This window comes from Pipistrellus hanaki (assembly GCF_964339955.1).
Source record: "Pipistrellus hanaki genome assembly, chromosome: 4".
In the NCBI taxonomy this organism is placed as follows: domain Eukaryota; kingdom Metazoa; phylum Chordata; class Mammalia; order Chiroptera; family Vespertilionidae; genus Pipistrellus; species Pipistrellus hanaki.
This window is the reverse complement of record NC_140506.1, coordinates 48,126,959-48,146,072: the sequence shown is the minus strand read 5'-3', so window position 1 is coordinate 48,146,072 and position 19,114 is coordinate 48,126,959. Positions and strand designations below refer to the sequence as shown.

General features: G+C 36.0%; 1 protein-coding gene across 5 annotated transcripts in view; it reads left to right on the top strand.

The window, feature by feature from the left end:
* Positions 1-81: 81 nt before the first annotated feature.
* SKIC3 (SKI3 subunit of superkiller complex) overlaps positions 82-19,114 on the top strand; it is a 68,265-nt gene continuing 49,232 nt past the window's right edge. Inside the window, exons 1-10 of one of the 5 annotated variants that reach the window (XM_084882626.1) lie at positions 82-179; positions 3,801-3,872; positions 6,025-6,182; positions 7,581-7,671; positions 9,241-9,384; positions 10,854-10,945; positions 11,369-11,444; positions 12,306-12,446; positions 15,918-16,016; positions 16,126-16,234. In XM_084882626.1, the coding sequence (XP_084738752.1) occupies positions 7,582-7,671; positions 9,241-9,384; positions 10,854-10,945; positions 11,369-11,444; positions 12,306-12,446; positions 15,918-16,016; positions 16,126-16,234 (751 nt within the window). In that variant the 5' untranslated portion in view covers positions 82-179; positions 3,801-3,872; positions 6,025-6,182; position 7,581. Of the gene's footprint in view, positions 221-798; positions 823-1,240; positions 1,280-3,800; positions 3,873-6,024; positions 6,183-6,607; positions 6,630-7,580; positions 7,672-9,240; positions 9,385-10,853; positions 10,946-11,368; positions 11,445-12,305; positions 12,447-15,917; positions 16,017-16,125; positions 16,235-19,114 lie in introns of those variants that run through there. The other 4 variants (XM_084882627.1, XM_084882629.1, XM_084882628.1 and 1 more) reach the window with 4 other exon arrangements.

Here is a 19,114-nt window from a genome sequence, read left to right as displayed (position 1 = left end):
CTCAGAGTGAGCACATGCGCACTGGTGGGCTCCTCCGCCCTAACTCCTGCGAAGACCTTTTAATCAAATACGGAGCAACCCAAGAGCTGGTCACTTCCAGTCACGTGGGCCATCCTGGGGGCGGAAACGCGCATGCGCCGGGACTCCAGCCTAGTTTGTAGGAGGAGCGTCTGACCCAGGTGGGTTAGGGTCGCTGTCGCTTTTGCAAAAGTTGGGCTCGGTAGGTGGTTGAAATGGTTGCCATGAAAACGTGGAGGAGAAAGGGTCGGGGGGCCGAGGGTGCTAGTTCTGCGCGGAACAAGCGCGGCGGAGTTGTGAGCGGGGCCGTGAAGCGGGAGGTGATGAGGTGGCGGCGCGCCTGTCACTGACGTGGGATCGGGGCTCTTTGGGAGGGAGGCCTCTGGCCGGACCCCCGCGGGTGCGATGTGGATACCGGGGGGGCCCCCTCAAGTCCACTCCCCCAGGGAGGTTTGCAGTCTGCCTCGTCTCATTCCTGCCTTTGCCGGTGCCGCCAGGATTTAATGTAGTCGGGTGGGGAGAGGAGCGGGGCCCGGGAGGTAAGCTTCAGGTTCCCGGCAGGGAAAAGCTTGGGTGCATCCTGCTCTCAGGGTGCACAGGAGAGAAGCGAGCAGCAGGCTCTCGGAGGAAGAAGTGTGGTTCTGTGTGACATGAGCGATTGGTTGACGTAAATTCAGAACCCATTGTTTCTGCTGCGGAAGAATCCCAGGCCCTTCTTGACTGTTGAAGTTCTTTGGGAAAAATCTGGAAGAAACGGATTTCCGTCCCAGTGCCAAATTCCTGATTTCACTGTCATAGTTACAGGTATATAATGTGTATGTCATGTTGATCGTATCAATATGACAGGGAAAGGAGGGGTTGCAGTACTTAGTTAACGTAAAACCAACTCTTAATACTAATATCTGACTGTTGTTTGCACAAAATAATTGTAGTAAGGGACAAACCTTATTTAATATGTAACACTTATTCCGTTCTGAGGATTATGCTAAACATTTATGGAGCATTTACTGTGTGGCAAGTACGTTTACATGGAATATTTCCCGTCACCCTCACTTTCACCATTTTGCAAAGAGAAATGGACAGGTTTAAATGACTTGCCCAAGATTTCCCAGGGAGCTAGTCTGAGTAGGACTTGAATCTGATCTTCACTCACTGCTGTACTCCATCTCTAGTTAATTACAAAATTTCATGGCATTCTCCTGAGCTTACTCACTTTTAGTGAAGCAGAATTATTAACCAAGCAGCATGCCAAAGATCTGTGGTGAGTACAGATATATACACAATAGTCTCGGTTCACAAGGAACGCTAAGGGGAAAAAAAAAAAAAAGTGAAATAATATTACAACATAGAAGGTGATATAGGTATGTTCTTTCATGAACAGGATGTGTTTAAAAAATTTTTCTGAGTTAATTTGGAATGTTGGACACATTTTACCATAGGAACAGTGTTGGCTGACATTTAATAAAAAATGTCCTTAATCTATGGCCCATTACTGATTCTGTGAACTGTATTTACTCTCCCTGATCTTGTTTTCATAGAACATGCATTCTGAATTCCCAGTCAGGGTGGCAGGAATACACCTTTTTTTTTCCTTTCTTTAAAATATGTTTTTAATTGACTTTAGAGAGAGAGAGAGAGGAAGGGAGAGGGAGATAGAAACATTGATGACAGAGAAACATCAACTTGCTGTCTTGTAGATATCAAGTCTACAATCCGGGCATGCACCCTGACCGGGAATTGATCTGGTGACTTGGTTCATGGGTCCATGCTCAACCACTGAGCCACACCAGCCGGGCGGAATACATATTTTTCCTCCTTTTTCTTCCCTTGAGAATGCTAGTGGGGGCAAGTGTTGAATTGGTCTGGAGTGAGATGAGTATTTTCGGTCCCCAGACACATACACTGAAGACTCTTAAGAGGCTTCTAGTCTAACTTCTCACCTGACATTCAATTTGTCCTCCGTTGTTACCGCCCGTGGGTTGTCTCGTCTGTGCTTTTTCATTCCCAGTTGTGGGAAACACACTTCCTGGAGCAGCATTCCACATCTGTACTGGTCTGATTATTAGAAGTTCTTATTTTGAGCTGAAGTCAGCCTTTCTCTACTTTTAACCATACATGCATCCATTTCTCTTCACTTTCCATGAGTAATCTCTCCTTTTAAACTACCCTTCTCACCTTTCCCCACCTTTCCTCCCACCCCAACACCTTTCCCAGTTCCTTCAACTAGTTATTTTATGATTTCAGGTTTCTTCTTTATTTTCATCACTCTCTACACATAGAGCATTTTGCTAATTGTACCCTACTTTATCAGAAAAGGAACTTTTGAGATGTGAGTGTGCATCTCTCTGTGTGTACGTGTATGTATATGTGTGTTTCGATGAGGGAAGGGGCTGCATTACATATCTAAGTCATCAGTTAAAGTGAGGGAGGGAGGGAATGTCTGGCCCTGGGACCATTTAAGGCCCAGGGAATCATTTGGTCTGGCCTTGCCCAAGTATTAGGGGTGAGTTAATTAAATGTTTGACCAAATGTAGCAGGCTAATTTTTAAGTTGATAATTTTGTATGGCCCACAAATGATGTGATGAATCTCCAAATGGCCCTTGGCAGAAAAAAGATTCCTCACCCCTGATTAAAGATTTGTTGGTTAGGAATTGCTTGCTTTAGTGGAATACTTAACTGTGCAGTTCATAAAAGTCTTCAGTTGAAAGTCTTGGTGTAGATTTTAGTTTTTTATACTTCTTTTAATGTCCAGTTAGTGATGGTGGATTCAATTTACTATTGTCTTCATCTGCAGCGATTCTATGAAGGTTTGTTGAATATCACAATGTGACAGATATTAGGAACTAAATAACTGGTGTAAATAGTCTTTGCTCCTAAGAAACTTCCAGGCTAATTGTGGGAAGTGCACGCGCGCGCACACACACACACTTGTAAATTTAATAACAGTACAAAAGGTATCAAAAAAGGTACAGTTAATGACTATGCTGACAGCTCTGGACAGAGGGCATGGGTCATGGAGGGATTGAGCAACAAAGAGAAAAAAGAGGAAGAAAGAAAAAAGTTGTTAGTTGCCAAACAAATCAAAACTCAAAACCACAAATCCCAATTGTACTTTGGAGAATACTAGATTGCTTCACAATGTTAATTGTTGTTCATTGAAATAAATGTTTCACAGTAACACAAGTTGTAGACTTGCTGGTTTGGGTCTTTAGGACTTCTCAGAGCCCTTAAAATGCTAAAATGCACGTGGCTTTCAAAGAGTGACATATATAATGTGCACTGTTCACAAAATTACTAGTCTATATATTAACACCTTTAAGCAGTTAATATTTCTTGGAATACATTTTTGGAAATGTTGGTATAGTTAAATTACAACATTTGGACTATTGTAAGATTCACCTCAGAAGACTTTATGCTTGACACTTGAATTACATGTAGCGTTCGAGTAAACAAGCAAATGTGGACAGGCTGAATGGGACGGTAAAGATGTAGAGGTGGAAGCTCTGGAGCTGGTGAAAAAAGTAATGTGAGCGAATGTTGAAAAGAAGATTCTTCCTTCCCACTTTAGCAAATGGAGAACTACTGCTTTGGGGGAATTGAAAACTACATGTTTTTGAGTAGGCTCTGAAAGGGAAGATCGTAGTACTCAAGAGGTGTTGGATATGTAAGGAACTCCTTACATCATTGTAATTATGTACATTACATCAAGGTACCTTACCTTTATTTAAGGACTTTTTGTCCTCCTTTTTATGAGCCTAACTTTCATATTTTAATAATTTAGATGGATAACAGTTAAGGAACAATCTGAAACTCCATGCAGAAAGAAGATAGAGCTAGTGATAATAGGTAAAAGGTAAGTGCTTAGAATGTTCAATAATAGGTAATTGGACACTACTTTTATTAAATTGTTTTTACTCATTCCTTCTATAAGAAAAGTCATCACAAAATACTTTCAGACTTTCATTACATTTAATACATTTAAAGGTATCAATTTTGCTTTTCTGTAATTACTTTCATTGTCATTATTATCACTATTATTTGTATATGTTATTATTTTTGCTTTGCAGCTTTGTAGCTGCATAACTGAATGTAGCTTAAGGTTCCATAGCTTTAAGTCAGGTGTATAGGATATATTATTCCACCTATCTATATTTATTAGTTTTGAGGTATATCATTTTCTATTTGGCATGGTTGTCACTTTCTAACTTTTTAAAAGTGAAGTTGTTGCTACTTTTTATGCTTAGTATGTTTTTGTTTTTTTTTTTAAATATATATTTTATTGATTTTGTACAGAAAGGAAGGGAGAGAGATAGAGAGTCAGAAACATCGATAAGAGTCATCGATCAGCTGCCTCTTGCACACCCCCCACCGGGGATATGCCTGCAAACAAGGTACATGCCCTTGACCGGAATCGAACCCGGGACCTTTCAGTCCCCAAGCCGACGCTCTATCCACTGAGCCAAACCGGTCCCGGCATATGCTTAGTATGTTGAGTTAAAATCTTTTCAGTTGGTAGAAAACTTTTATTGAGTGAAAATGTGCAAAATTAATGCTTTTATTTTAAAAAAAAGTTGAAATTGAGGAGAAAAAAGTAGAAGGAGAGGTATAATGGGAAAGAGTGCGGGGCTGAGGAAGAAAATTAGACACTTTTAAGAGAGCTAGATTTTTCTTTAACGTGTTGGAAATGCCCAGAATGGAGGGAAGTATCCCAAACAGAGGAGTATGGGATTACCTGGAATTCTTTTGGATAGTAGGTTTTTACTTTGTGACAGGAAATGGGTTTGATGGTACCTAGTAGGTGATTGGTGCTCAGTAAAGCTTTGTTTGGAAAATGAGTGGATGAGCCTCTCCCTTCTCCACCCTGCTTTCCCAAAAGAGGAAGATGTTTTCAGGTCTAGAAAGTAGTAGATTTTTTTTTTTTTTGTCTTTAAAAAAGTTACTTAAACACCTGAAACATAGATGTGTGTGTGTGTGTGTGTGTGTGTGTGTGTGTGTACACTGAGTGGCCAGATTATTATGATCTCTGAATGCATAATAATCTGACCACACACACACACACACACACACACACCCACACACACAGAGGCCCGGTGCATGAATTCGTGCATGGGTCCAGCTGGCCTGCCTGCTGGTCGAACTCCTGGTCAAGGGGACAATTCGCATATTAGCCTTTTATTATATAGGATATACACTGAGTGGCCAGATTATTTTGCGTTCAGAGATCATAATAATTTGGCCACTCAGTGTATATTTTAGATGAAGAGAGGGCCTCATTGCTGGCATATTATCCTAAATGCCAAATCAATAAAGAAGGAATAGGAAGAGAAGAAAGCAGGATTCCACCAAAGCAAGAATAATTGTATTTACATAAGTAATTGTAGCTACATATGGAGTCATATAGACATATGGAAGGGTATTGAACATTAGTATTGGTTACCAAGAGAAGAATGAAGTTTGTCTCGAGTGGTCTTGAAAAATAGCCTACTTAGAAGCACTTAACAGCTCTGTGTTTGCTGCTATCTTTAAGTCTACTCTGGTCTGACTAAGAAGGTCTTCTGTAATCTGGTGCTCTACTTTACATATCCACTCTCAAGTCCTGTCTTCTCCATCTGGTAGCTGTTAATTACTTCACACCCTACTTTTCTTTGATTTCCTGTTGCACTTGCAATCATTATTCCTAGTTTAGCATTTGATTCACTAATGACTCATATGCTTTAGGTCTTTCTTTTGACTTAGAGAGGCCTTCTTTGCTATTTCTTTTATGTCATATGCTATGTTTAGCTTGGGAGTGTTGGTGCTGGTTGGTTCTACCTTGTCAATGTTAGGTGATAGAAAAGATGATGGTATTTGTTCTGGAAAAGTTGTATTCTTCTGTTTGTTTTTGCTTGACGATATCTTAAAACTGTTTTTGTTCTTTTTTAACTTGAACTCTTGATTTTGTTACTGAATGTTTTATTTATTAGTTTAGATTAGATGTTATCATCATTGATGTTTTTTCTTTTTAGTTTGCATGTTTACCCACCAAAGATAACTTTGGAATGAAAAAAAACTTATTGTGAAATCAGCATTGAAATTTGTTGCCTGCTCCAATCAAGATTTGTAAACTACGGGGAAAAATCCTTCTGAAGTTTCCAGCTATAAATTTATACCAAGATAATTGCAAGTAAGAGGGCAGTTTCTAAAATAATAGTATATGAAATATATTGTTTACTTACATAATTATTGTAATTAGGTGAAAAGTCACTTTTATGTCAATTAAGGGAATTTGGTTCTGGCTGTAGATAACTTGATTTTATAATCTCTTAACTTTTATATTATTTTTAATCTAACATTCTTAAGTCAAAGGATTTTTTAAAATTCTGTAACTTCTTTGATCTTATGCTTCTACCTCAGCCTCTTTTGGATATAAAGGACAGCCTCTTTTGGATATAAAGGACTGTCATCAAGCCATCTGCCTGGTTCATTTTGCTGCCTTGAACATCTGCAGTCTATAACGACTTAACATTTGTTTTACCTTCCTGATGATAACAGAGTTCAGTGGAGTTGGCAAAAAAATACAAATGTTTCTTTTTTCAACATCAAATTGTAATTAAAGTTGACCTGTTTACTGGTAAATCAGAATAAGTTGTGAAATCTCAGATATGTTAGTTTACTTAAAATTAAGTACTGTGTCTTAAATGAAGAAATTAAATGAAGAAATGCTTTGTCTACCAATTGGTATCTTTTTATGACTGAAGTTCGTGTGCTTGCATATTCATCACCTTCATTTAAGTGTAAACATTGCATTTACTTCTTTCCAAAGATTACTGTATTACAAAGAATACTATATTACTATAATCCTAGGTAACCCTTACTATGAAGAAAGTTAATATCCTGACTTATATATTAAAGAGACTTAACTTAAAAACAGAATGCTCTCTCAAACGCTTACATCAGAATTATTGAAATTTGTATTAGTGTTCATACTCTGTGACTGGCTTATTCTACTCACTTGCTTAGTGTAGAATGGAATTGAAATCGGTATGTGTTTTAGGTCCTGGTCCATAGGATCATCTCTGTTTTAGCCTACTTTGTGGAGAGTGAATATAATTCAAATGCAGCTGAGCTTCAACAAATATTTATTAATGTGTACACTTTGTCAGTCAAAAATGCCTGCCTCTGAACATTATGTTCTGATGAGGTTGGGAAACAGATAATAAATAATATAATTAAGTAAAATATATAGTGTATAAAATATAAGTGTATAAGATGATGATAAATGCTTTGAAGAAAAACAAATGCATGGTTAGAGAGGAGGTTAAGGGAATATGGGGTGGTGGTGAGTGGGATAAGGCAGGGTTGACATTTTAAATAGGGTGGCCAGTGAAGTTTCACTGAGGAAGTGACATTTGAGGGAAAATCTGAAGAGGTGTGGGAATAAGCCGTGTGTATATGGAAGGGGGAAAGAGTGTTCCTGGTATAAGGGGTCACATGTGCCTTTTTCAGATGGTTAAGTTTGCTGGAGCTGTCATAGTTAGGCAGGTTATTATTGTACATTCAGTCAGGCTTTTTATTTTGACAGAATGTCTAGCAAGGAAGTGAAGACTGCCCTAAAAAGTGCTAGAGATGCAATCAGAAACAAAGAATACAAAGAAGCTTTGAAACATTGTAAGGTAACTGATATTTTGTTCTTCCACAATGAAAGTGTGTTACCTCTTTATAAGTGTTATCAGTTCATGATATGTGAACCATTTACTGTTTATATAGAACAAAGGTAATAAGGTTATTTAGTAGAATGGTTAGAGTGGTTATGCTATGATAAGCTGCTCTGTCACACTTAATTTTGTCTTTCTCTGTATTGGTAACTTATCAAAGCCAAGTTCTTAAAACCTGAATATCTCTTAGGTATCTTTTGATGTGTTTACTGTGGGACTGTACCATTCTTTAGTAGTGTGTTGACATTTTAATTCTATTTGGTTTGTGCATTCTAAAGTGCCTTTGTATTCTGATGGGAATGTTCCAGTCCAGAGGAGAAATTAAATGTGCAGGAGAGATAGAGGAAGTAGTAGGAATGAACTCCTTGGGAAGGTGAGAGAGGATGGTGTCCTGAGCTTACGAGGAGGTTCTTTGAAACTTCTTCCGTCTTAAAAGGAGGAAAAGTATATAGATGCAGACCCACACGCTGTCAAGGTTGGAAATTTAGGAATGGGAAGATGAGGATGATCTCCTCTGATGACTTTTATTTTCTTAGTGAAATATAAGGTGAGAGTGGAAGAGGAGTTGATAAGAGGTTTGAGACAAAATGGGTATAAAATAAATATTGTCAATAATATTGTGATCAATTTACACAGTGAATGATGATTACTAGATTTAGTGGGGTGATCACATTCTAAGGCATAAAAATGTCAAATTACAATATTGTACACCTAAGACTAATGTAACCAATATAAGATTGTATACCAATTATACTTAAATAAAAATCAATTTGGAAAAAAAGTGCTATGAAGTAGTTTTTATTCATAGTGGGAAAACAAACACATCATTTAACCCTAAATGATATGGAAAACAATTTTGTGAGTTAACTAGCACTGTAGAATGGTTGGGTGTTAAGAACAGTCTTGCCGAAACCGGTTTGGCTCAGTGGTAGAGCGTCGGTCTGCCTACTGAAAGGACCCAGGTTCGATTCTGGTCAGGGGCATGTATGTTGGTTGCGGACACATCCCCGGTGGGGAGTGTGCAAGAGGCAGCTGGTAGATGTTTCTCTCTCATTGATGTTTCTAGCTCTCTATCTCTCTCCCTTCCTCTCTGTAAAAAATCAATAAAATATATTAAAAAAAAAAAAAAAAAAAAGAACAATCTTAACCGTTCTATTAAATAACCTTACTACCTTTGTTATATGTAAACACTTCAGAATGCACAAACCAAAGGCAGGATGGTTGGGTGTTAAGAACAATCTTATTTCTTTTTATACCCAGTATTCTTAAGGGACAAGGGGACACATTTGGTGGAGACATCAGTATTATTTGGGCAGCTTTAAAAAATATATACCTCATATTTATGACCCCTTAAAATTACTGATCCCTCTCTAGCTGAGGAACTGAAGACCAGAGGTTGAATGACCTTTTAAAGATTGTCTAGTTAGTGGTAGATCCAGATTTTCTGACCTTCAGTTAGACTGTCTTTTGTTGTTTGTCCATTACTTCCAAAATTTAATGACCTGCTTTTTTAATTTTTTTAATCAGACAGTGTTAAAACAAGAGAAAAATAACTATAATGCGTGGGTATTTATTGGTGTTGCCGCAGCCGAGCTAGAACAACCTGATCAGGCCCAGGGTGCCTATAAGAAGGCGGCTGAACTAGAGCCAGACCAATTACTAGCTTGGCAGGTATGTAAAAATATTTTTCCTCATAAGAAAGAGTTGTTTTCTCATTTTGAAAATTACAGGTAATAGCTTTATTTTTTATAACAACAAACCTCCACTTAATTCCACATGAGAAAAAAATTGAAATTTATTGTTTTTTTAAAACTGAAGATTTCTTTTCAAAAAAGTGGTGCCAACAATGCTATTTACTCCTATTTAACAATCCATTGAATTATTTCCAAATGTGAGGAATGGAATTGAAACATTATTATGTACATCTCCTACTAATTATATATGCATATGAAAGATTTATAGAATATCCTCTGTTTATCTGAGAGAAAAGAAATGTATATTAATATGTTTTCTAAAAATAAAATAACATAGAAAATTTGCAATTCTTTATCTTTGAGTACAGATTAAATTCTTTTTTCTTATTTAATGGTTTCCAAATTTTCATATTTAATCACTTTGTTTCATATCTTAGTCACAGCTTAGAAGCTGTGATTAAAAGGAGGTGATAGGCTCTGGAGTACATGAACCCATTTGTTTTAGGTTTACATGAACAAGAGCATGAATGAGGGTATGTGATAACATGTTTATACAGGTGCTTGTTTTTATTATGTACCGATTGGTGTAGGACCGTGATCAGCACTTTGGCTCGCGAGCCACATGTAGCTCTTTGGCTCCTTGAGTGTGGCTCTTCCACAAAATACCATGGCCTGGGCGAGCCTATTTTGAAGAAGTGGCTTTAGAAGAAGTTTAAGTTTAAAAAATTTGGCTCTCGCCAAAACCAGTTTGGCTCAGTGGATAGAGCGTTGGCCTGCAGACTGAAAGGTCCCAGGTTCAATTCCGTTCAAGGGCATGTACCTTGGTTGCGGGTACATCCCCAGTAGGGGGTGTGCAGGAGGCAGCTGATCAATGTTTCTAACTCTCTATCCCTCTCCCTTCCTCTCTGTAAAAAATCAATAAAATATATTTTTTTAAAATTTGGTTCTCAAAAGAAATTTCAATCGTTGTACTGTTGATATTTGGCTCTGTTGACAAATGAGTTTGCCAACCACTGGTATAGGATATCTTATCTTTATTGAAACAAAAATGACAATTTCTACAGACTACTTGGATTTTGTATTTATTTCACCATGTAAAAGTAGTGTTATATGGTAATGTGTTAGAAATTAAAATTGTATAATAACTATTAAAATATATTTTTTGTTGTGAAACATTTCAAATATATTTTTCAAAGAAAAGACAGTGGTATGAGTCCTTCTATGCCCATCCTCTAGCTTCAATAAAAATCTCAATTTTTAAAAATCTAAACTTGCACCTACTCTCTTCAACTCCAAATTATTTGTAGGTAAATCCCAGGCATATTTCATTTATTAATTATAATTATCTTTATTATGAATAGCCTTTATAGATTCTCACTTTAGCAAAATAAATGCAAGAACATTATATGTTTTTAGAAGAATAATCTCTACTACTTCCTCTTTTAGGGGTTAGCAAGCCTATATGAGAAATGTAATCAGATAAATTCTAAGGATGACTTACCTGCTGTTTACCAAAAGCTCCTGGATCTTTATGAAAGGTAATCAATATGTGGGGAAAGGCCAGTTTCTTTAAAAGCATGAATTAGGAAAACTGGTTAAAATTATATAGAAATACTGTAATCATGTACTGGGAACTGGGAAACATTTTTCTTTCAGACTGTTATAACAGAATCTCCTGATTGTGATAAGAACAGAATAATAATACTAATAGAGGATTAACTAATTTGGGAACTTTGCTGTTATTTTCAGTCAGTGTAATTGAAGAATGTTTCTTAAAGCTTTTCTTTTTATGAGAATCTCATTTTATAAAATTTTACTGTACTATAAAAGCTGTAGGTTGTACTGATTTAAAATAGTAAATGACAGTATTGAGGTATTTACTTTTGGTGTTCTAAGCCTTCAATTGTTTTTATTAATTAGATTCAAAAGCTTTTTTTTTTTTTCTTTTTTTTCCTTCTAAGTGTTGACAAACAGAAGTGGTGTGATGTCTGTAAGAAACTTGTGGATCTGTATTACCAAGACAAGAAACACATAGAGGTTGGCTAATGATTTTCTGGGATAGTATATTTCTTTTTAATAAAACTATTTCTAGAAGAAAGCTTTCATTTAGCTTATGGAAAATTTTTAAAAATTGTTATATAGTGTGATATTAAAATAATTTAGAGGTCTAATATAAATTACAGTGATTTAAAAACTGTAAATTAGAATTCAAATTTTAGGTATTATTACTTCCAAAGCTTTTAGAAACTGCAGGAATTAATAAAATAAGTAAAAGCATTATCTGTAGAATATAGTGGCCTATTTGCTGTGTCTCTATGTCTGATGCTCTTATGATGATTGGGACATGTTGTCATTATTCCTGTATCTATTCTGGTAGCTCAGTAATATTTCTAATATGAGAACTATGTAAATTTACCCAATCAACTTATTTTTTATGGAGTTCATAATAGTTGGAGTTCTATTAAAGAATTAATGATTCTTTCTCATCGATGTTTCTGACTCTCTATCCCTCTCTCTTCCTTTCTGTATAAAATCAATAAAATATATTTTAAAAAAAGAAAAGTGCTTTATGTTAAACTAGATATTTTGTAAGTGTTTAATTTTAAATGTAGAGGCTCTTCCTGATAAATTCAGAATTATTGGCCTACAGTCTCATATTAAACTTACAAATAAAAGAAATAGAATAATAAAGATATTCCCAATTCTGGTTCAAAACCCATGTTTTTTTTAAGTCTTTTAAAATTATTTTCAATTAATTAGTATTCAAAATGCACTTATTCAAAGTTCTTTTGCTATTTTTATATATAAGCAGATAAATATTTTTATTTGCAAATTTTATTTCTTTATTTACATTTTTAGTACTTAAGATAAAATAACCATTTTAAATTTCCTCAATAGGTGGCTCGAACGTGGCACAAATTGATAAAGATGCGGCAAGAAGCAGGTGCAGACAAGCAGGAGCTTCATCAGCTGTGGGTGAAATTGACTCAGTTGCTGGCGGAGAGCACTGAGGATCAGAATAATGAGACCCAGCAATTGGTATTGACCTGTTTATTTCCTTAAATTTAGAAAATGCAAGTGTAATGATTTATTTATTTATTTATTTATTTATTTATGTTGTTGTTGTTGTTGTTGTTGTTGTTAATCTTCACCCAAAGATATTTTTTCTGATTTTTAGAGAGAGAGGAAGGGAGGGGAGAGAGGGATGAAGGGAGAAGGGAGAGAAGAGGGGAGAGAGAGAGAGGTGAGAAAGACACATCAATTGGTAGCCTCCTGCATGAGCCCATATCTGGCCAGATACGGAATCTGTAACCCTAGTAGTTGCCCGTGACCCTTGGTTGCAGGGGCTGACACTAACCATTGGGCACACCATCCAGGGCAAGGGTAATGATATATGTAGAATATAGAAAAGTACTTTATGCCGAAACCAGTTTGGCTCAGTGGATGGAGCGTCAGCCTGCAGACTTAGAGGTCCCAAGTTCGGTTCCGATCAGGGGTATGTACCTTGGTTGCGGGTACATCCCCAGTAGGGGGTGTGCAGGATGCAGCTGATTAATGATTCTTTCTCATCGATGTTTCTGACTCTCTATCCCTCTCTCTTCCTTTCTGTAAAAATTCAATAAAATATATTTTAAAAAAAGAAAAGTGCTTTATGTTAAACTAGATATTTTGTAAGTGTTTAATTTTAAATGTAGAGGCTCTTCCTGATAAATTCAGAATTATTGGCCTACAATCTCATATTAAGTCTGGACAGTGAAATTGGCATTTGGGGTATCAGAATTTTACTCCCTTATATTTATAGGAGGTATATTCAGTTATTTTTTCACTGTAGGAAAGAGACTATGAAATTGCTTTCACAAAATTGCTATAATTTCTAAAAAATTGTGTGTTAAAAGCATGTTATGAACTAAGAGTATTAAATCACTGAGATTTAAAAATATATATATATTTTACTGATTTTTTACAGAGAGGAAGAGAGAGGTATAGAGAGTTAGAGACATTGATGAGAGAGAAACATTGATCAGCTGCCTATCGCACACCCCCTACTGGGGATGTGCCCATAACCAGGGTACATGCCTTTGACAGGAATCAAACCTGGGACCTTTCAGTCTGCAGACTGATGCTCTATCCACTGAGCAAAACCTGATTCGGCTAAATCACTGAGATTTAACAATTCAACCAGAGTATTTTATTTAGAGAATTTATAAGTGCATTTTGAATACTAATTAATTGAAAATAATTTTAAAAGACTTAAAAAAAACATGGGTTTTGAACCAGAATTGGGAATATCTTTATTATTCTATTTCTTTTATTTGTAAGTTTAAAAATAAACTTAGTTTCTTGCCAGGACCGGTTTGGCTCAATGGATAGAGCCTCGGCTTGGGGACTGAAAGGTCCCGGGTTCGATTCCGGTCAAGGGCATGTACCTTGCTTTCGGGCATATCCCCAGTAGGGGGTGTGCAAGAGGCAGCTGATCGATGACTCTCTCTCATTGATGTTTCTAACTCTCTATATCTCTCCCTTCCTCTCTGTACAAAACCAATAAAATATATTAAAAAAATAAAAATAAATAAATAAATAAAAATAAACTTAGTTTCTTATAGTATGTAGCCATTCAGTGTACACGCTTTAAATTGAATTGAAATTTTAAATGTAAGCAATGATGGGCTCTATATAGGATGGGAAGCTCATTTCTTTGTATGTTATTTCTTTGTTTGCTCATTAATTTGATTTATTATTCAAAAAATGTTTATCAAGTAAAAACAAACAAACACAGAAAACAAAACAAAATGTTTCTTAAAAGCCTACTATGTCAGGTGAGTACCCTAAGAGCTGGGGATAAGAATGTGAGAATAAGTTTTGTAGTTGTTTGTGTGTTGGTTTATCTGTGTATAAATTTAGTTGTGGAAAAAATTGAGCAATGCAAAATTAGGTGATTTACCAACTTCTCTTAAATTCTATCTTTATATTATGACATCATTATTTTCCTTGAAATAGTATAGGTTATGAGAAAATCAAACATGTACCAAAATAAGTAAGATGTTTTTATGAATTATTTATACTACTAGAGGCCTGGTGCATGAAAATTCATGCACTGCAGGGGGGGCCCTCAGCCAGGCCTGCCCCCTCTCACAGTCCAGTAGCCTCAGGGGCAAGGGGCAACCCAGCGATCAGGGGAAGGTGATGCTCCCATCACACCTCTGCTGCTGCCACTGCCATCAGCACAAGCCTCAACTAGCCCTGGTTACCTGAGCTTCAGCCGGCCTTGAGTGGCTGGGCAGCTGCCATCTGAAGCTTGCCTGCACCTCGGGCCAACCCTAGGAGGTTGAGGGGCCTGGGGGACTCCACAGACAGGTGCATGGAGCAGCTGGACCTGCCTGGGGGCTGCCGTGCATGCCTGCTGCCCCGGTGGAGCTGAGGGGACTCGACGCCGCCATCTCTGAGGGTGTGGCAGTCAATTAGCATATTCCCTCATTGGCTTGGGTGCTGCCATCTTTGTGAGGGTGTGACAGGCAATTAGCATATTCTTTATTAGGTAGGATATCACTTTAAGAAAGAGAACTAATTATACTTATCCTAAATATTGGCTTTTAACTATTAAAAATACAATAATAGGACATTTGAGGGTTGTTATTTTCAACTTGAATGCTAATGATAACTGCTTTATTTGTGTTCAGAAACAAATGTATCATCTATTTTCCATGTGGATTATTTGCATTACCTTTTTTAATTTTATTAACCTTTGTCCTTGACTAAGTTAGTAAAACTTTATTTATATGGACTTTATAACATGATTTATAAAGAAAATTTGAGATAGTAAACTGTATTATGAGTTTACATTATAGAGGCATAGGAAATATTTTTAAAACTGTAGAACTTATGTAACCTAATGAATGGCATCTTTTAAAGTGCTTGCCTTGGATTCTCATATTTCTGTTCTGGCTCAAAACATTTAGAATTCTTCTTTTGGGATTTTTTTCAAAGTCAGTTAATGATTCTGTATAAAAATTACTTTATTATTGTATAGTGGTATTTTTGGTATTCTTTTACCAAAAGTATAACTTAACTTCATAAAACATATTTTAAGATTAAAAATTTGCTTTTATTAAAGATGTTCTAAAGAACATGCTGGTGATTTCAGAAGAGATGTTTTAAAAATAATCTGAGCAGTAGCAGTTACATTATCATATAAGACTATACTTCTCTGGCTGACTACTTTGTAGGGAACAGCAAACCTATAAGAATGTTTCCTTAAATTAATGTTGCCAATTTATAGTTATTTCTTATTAGTTCAGTGCAGTCCCCTGGCTAGTGGAGTTAGAATGTATTCCAAAACTTATAAATACATGTTTTTCCTCATTGAAATTATCAGGGCCATATCATAAAATGTATTTGCAGTTAGTTGAGTGTGTAGCTTGTGTGAGTCTTATACGTTGAACTGTTTTACATTGTCATTTAAATATGCTACAGATGATAGTTTTTTGTTTTTGTTTTGTTTATTTGTTTCAGCTTTTAACTGCTTTTGAGAATGCACTGGATTTATCAGATAAGATTCCTAGTGAAGACCATCAAGTACTGTATAGACATTTCATTCAGTGTTTATCCAAAGTGAGTTGATTTTTTTAAATCTCTAATGTGAGTTTTCTATTCTAAATAGGAAAATGTCCAGAAGTATATTTTATTGCTACTTAGTTAATTTTACTTTTATATTTTCAAGTTTCCTCATGAGACTGCTAGGTTGAAGGAGGCCTGTGAAGGAATGCTAAACATTTACCCCACTGTGCAGTATCCATTAGAAGTGCTTTGTTTGCATTTAATTGAATCAGGTAATTTCTTTTTTATTATAGTGTGTGTCCTAGAGGTGTTGTGTGATGTTACTATGGATAAAAAATGGTTTTAGTGTCTATCAGGTGTAAGGTATTATTTCAGTATTTCTGGACATAAAAAGAAGTTCAATGTAGTCTTTGTGCACATGGAAAGACTGATACATATAGGAAAGTATAGTGATGCAGAGGAACTATGAGTTGTTGATCAGTGAAGTCTTTTTGAAGGTGGAGATTAAAGAAGGTCTTGAATTTTTAATAGAAAGTAGATAAACAGGAGGTAAAATGTACTGTTAGTTAGAGGACAGCAAAGAGGAGAAGTCAGGGAGGAAGATTGGGAACCGCAGAACAACACAAAGAGTATTTCTCCAGAAAGGAGATTTGGAGCTGCTGATTAGGAAGCACTATCTTTTAAAATGAGAGTTATCCAATGGAACTTAGATTACAATAATGCAATCAGAAGTCTAGGAAGAATTGGTTAGCAGCTGTAAAAAAGAAGCAATCCAGGGACTTGACTGACTGCATTTAAGGGAGGAAGTGGAAGCATGTAAAGGGAAGGGAAGCTTTTAGAGGGGGAGGAGAAGCATTGCAGTAGTGTCACGTGGCAGGAGGGTTATAAGAAAGGGCTAGTTAACATTATGAACAATGAACTGAGGTCAAGAGGATGAGGCATGCTGAGACTTTCAGTGTAAAGAGTCTGCTTGTGAGTGTTTCGATAATAGGAAGCTTCGTTCCAAAATCACCCTGTTTCTTCAAATTTTCGTAGGAGTCCCATGGTGTTCCCAATATAAGTGGACTTATTGTGTTGCCTCTGGTACTCATCCCTCCACCCCTTTTTCTGCTGTAAAATTGCTGCTAAGGAAATAATGGCTATTTGGGTGGTGGGCACATGGTGCAATAGACAGATCTTGTAACATAGAAACGCACACCTGACACCTATATGGCCATGTTGACCAATGTGACCCTAATAAACTTAATAAAAAAAAGAGAAATTGATGGCTAATATTCACTCTTTTCTCTCTATGCCTGTTCAGCTATTAGTGGTTTGTAGCTTTTCTTCATATGCCAGAATTGAATGTTTTCTCAATTTGCACATTTATGCCTGTAATGTTGATTTGTCAAATAAATACTTATATTCCAAAAGCCAAAAAAAAAAAAAAAAAATAGAATAAATAAGATCAACAAATAGTCTGCGGACTTTTCCACCTAAATTCAGTATTTGACAAAGTTCTTTAATAAAGACATAGCAAAGGGATTATGCTGACTGATTAGAGAATGTGTTGATTTATGTGAAAAAAAATTCTTAAAGAGGCTTTGGGGTGGTTATTTTGTAGAATTGAAGGAAAGTTCTGTATACTGGCAAAGGGGAAGTGGTTGGGTGGATACACATATGGTACACCAAGGTAGAGTGCTTTTCCTGCTCAATATTTGGTTGTAAGAATCTGTGGAATGTAGCAGTTTAGGCTTAAGTTCATTCTAATGTAATCAGTATTCTGGAGTGGAAGTTTAAGTAGTTAATGCAGGACCGTAGGAATCTGCTTAATGTTTCCTTTTTTCTTTATATTGTTCCTCTAAACCAAACTTTCTGTGTATTAAGAACTTCTAAAAATCTCCATAGTACTTTAATATCTGTGGAACTTGCTACTTGATAGCAACAGTGAATCACTGACTTTTCTTCTACTGGGGACAAATATATTCATTCTTATTTGTCCTCCTTTGCATGTGGAAACATGAAGATTGATGTTCAAAATGACTCAGTTAATAAAGCTTCAATAACAAATAATGAATGGCTTTCACAGTTGTTATCTGATGAATGTTATTTCATGCTAAATGACCTTTTTGATTTATTTTATTTGCTTTATTGCTGAAATGGGGGAGAATGAGAAAGCTTGACTCTTTAGACTGAAGAGCTTAATATTTTGTGTTCTAGAAATATTAGAAAATCCAGGTGAAAATAAAGAAATGAATACATGCTGGTTTTTCCCTTCTAATTAGGTTTATTTAAAATAAAAATTCTATAGTAGTGATCATTTTTGGGGGGATGTGAGAAATAAATTAGTTATTTTAAAAAACTTTTTTTTTTGTAATAAACTTTAGGAAACAGAATTTTCATAGGTATTACTTAGTATCTATCCTGAAACTCTTCAGAGTAGCTTTACCCTTGGAGATTTAGTATTCACTAGCCCAAGTCTGGCTTGCCTTATTGAGAAATAAATATATTGTCAGTCTGTATTAAAGCCATTAAATCTGGAATCTTGGAATCTTTTAAATGTTAAAAGAGTAGATAAGTTAAATAAGTGATGTCCTATCAATTGTCATCCTCTACATTTATTTAACTAGTATTTTCTACAGGAATTAGTATAGAGGAGAGGAGGATTGAGGGTTGAAGCTGGAATATTCCTTGTCTCTTTTTTAATTCAATTTTATTTTATTTTCTTAAATTTATAGAAAGTAAAATGGATTTTTAAAATATACAACTTGATTCCTTGTCTCTCTATACAAGATCAGTTGTGATATTGCTGCCCATGGTTTTTGGGAGTACTATAGAGAATTCCTCTAAATATCATCTGCTCATATGTAAAGAATACCTTACCCGGGGCTAAACATGAATGTAATCCTTCCAAATCTCTTTTTGTTTCTATAATTGTGCTCCCAGATATTAACAAAGAGGGACATGTTAGGAAAGTTTGCCTTGTTTTAAAAATTTTTGGGTTCATCGTAGGCTTTTGGAAACTATTTTCAAGTACCCATCCACACTTTGCTTACCTGTGTGCATTTTGTGTGTGCGTGTGCGCACGTGTGCATTTTTGTACCCTAAATATGGATGGAAAGATGCACTTTATCCCAGGGTTTTCTCTAATAAGAACAGTTAGTTTAGCCAAG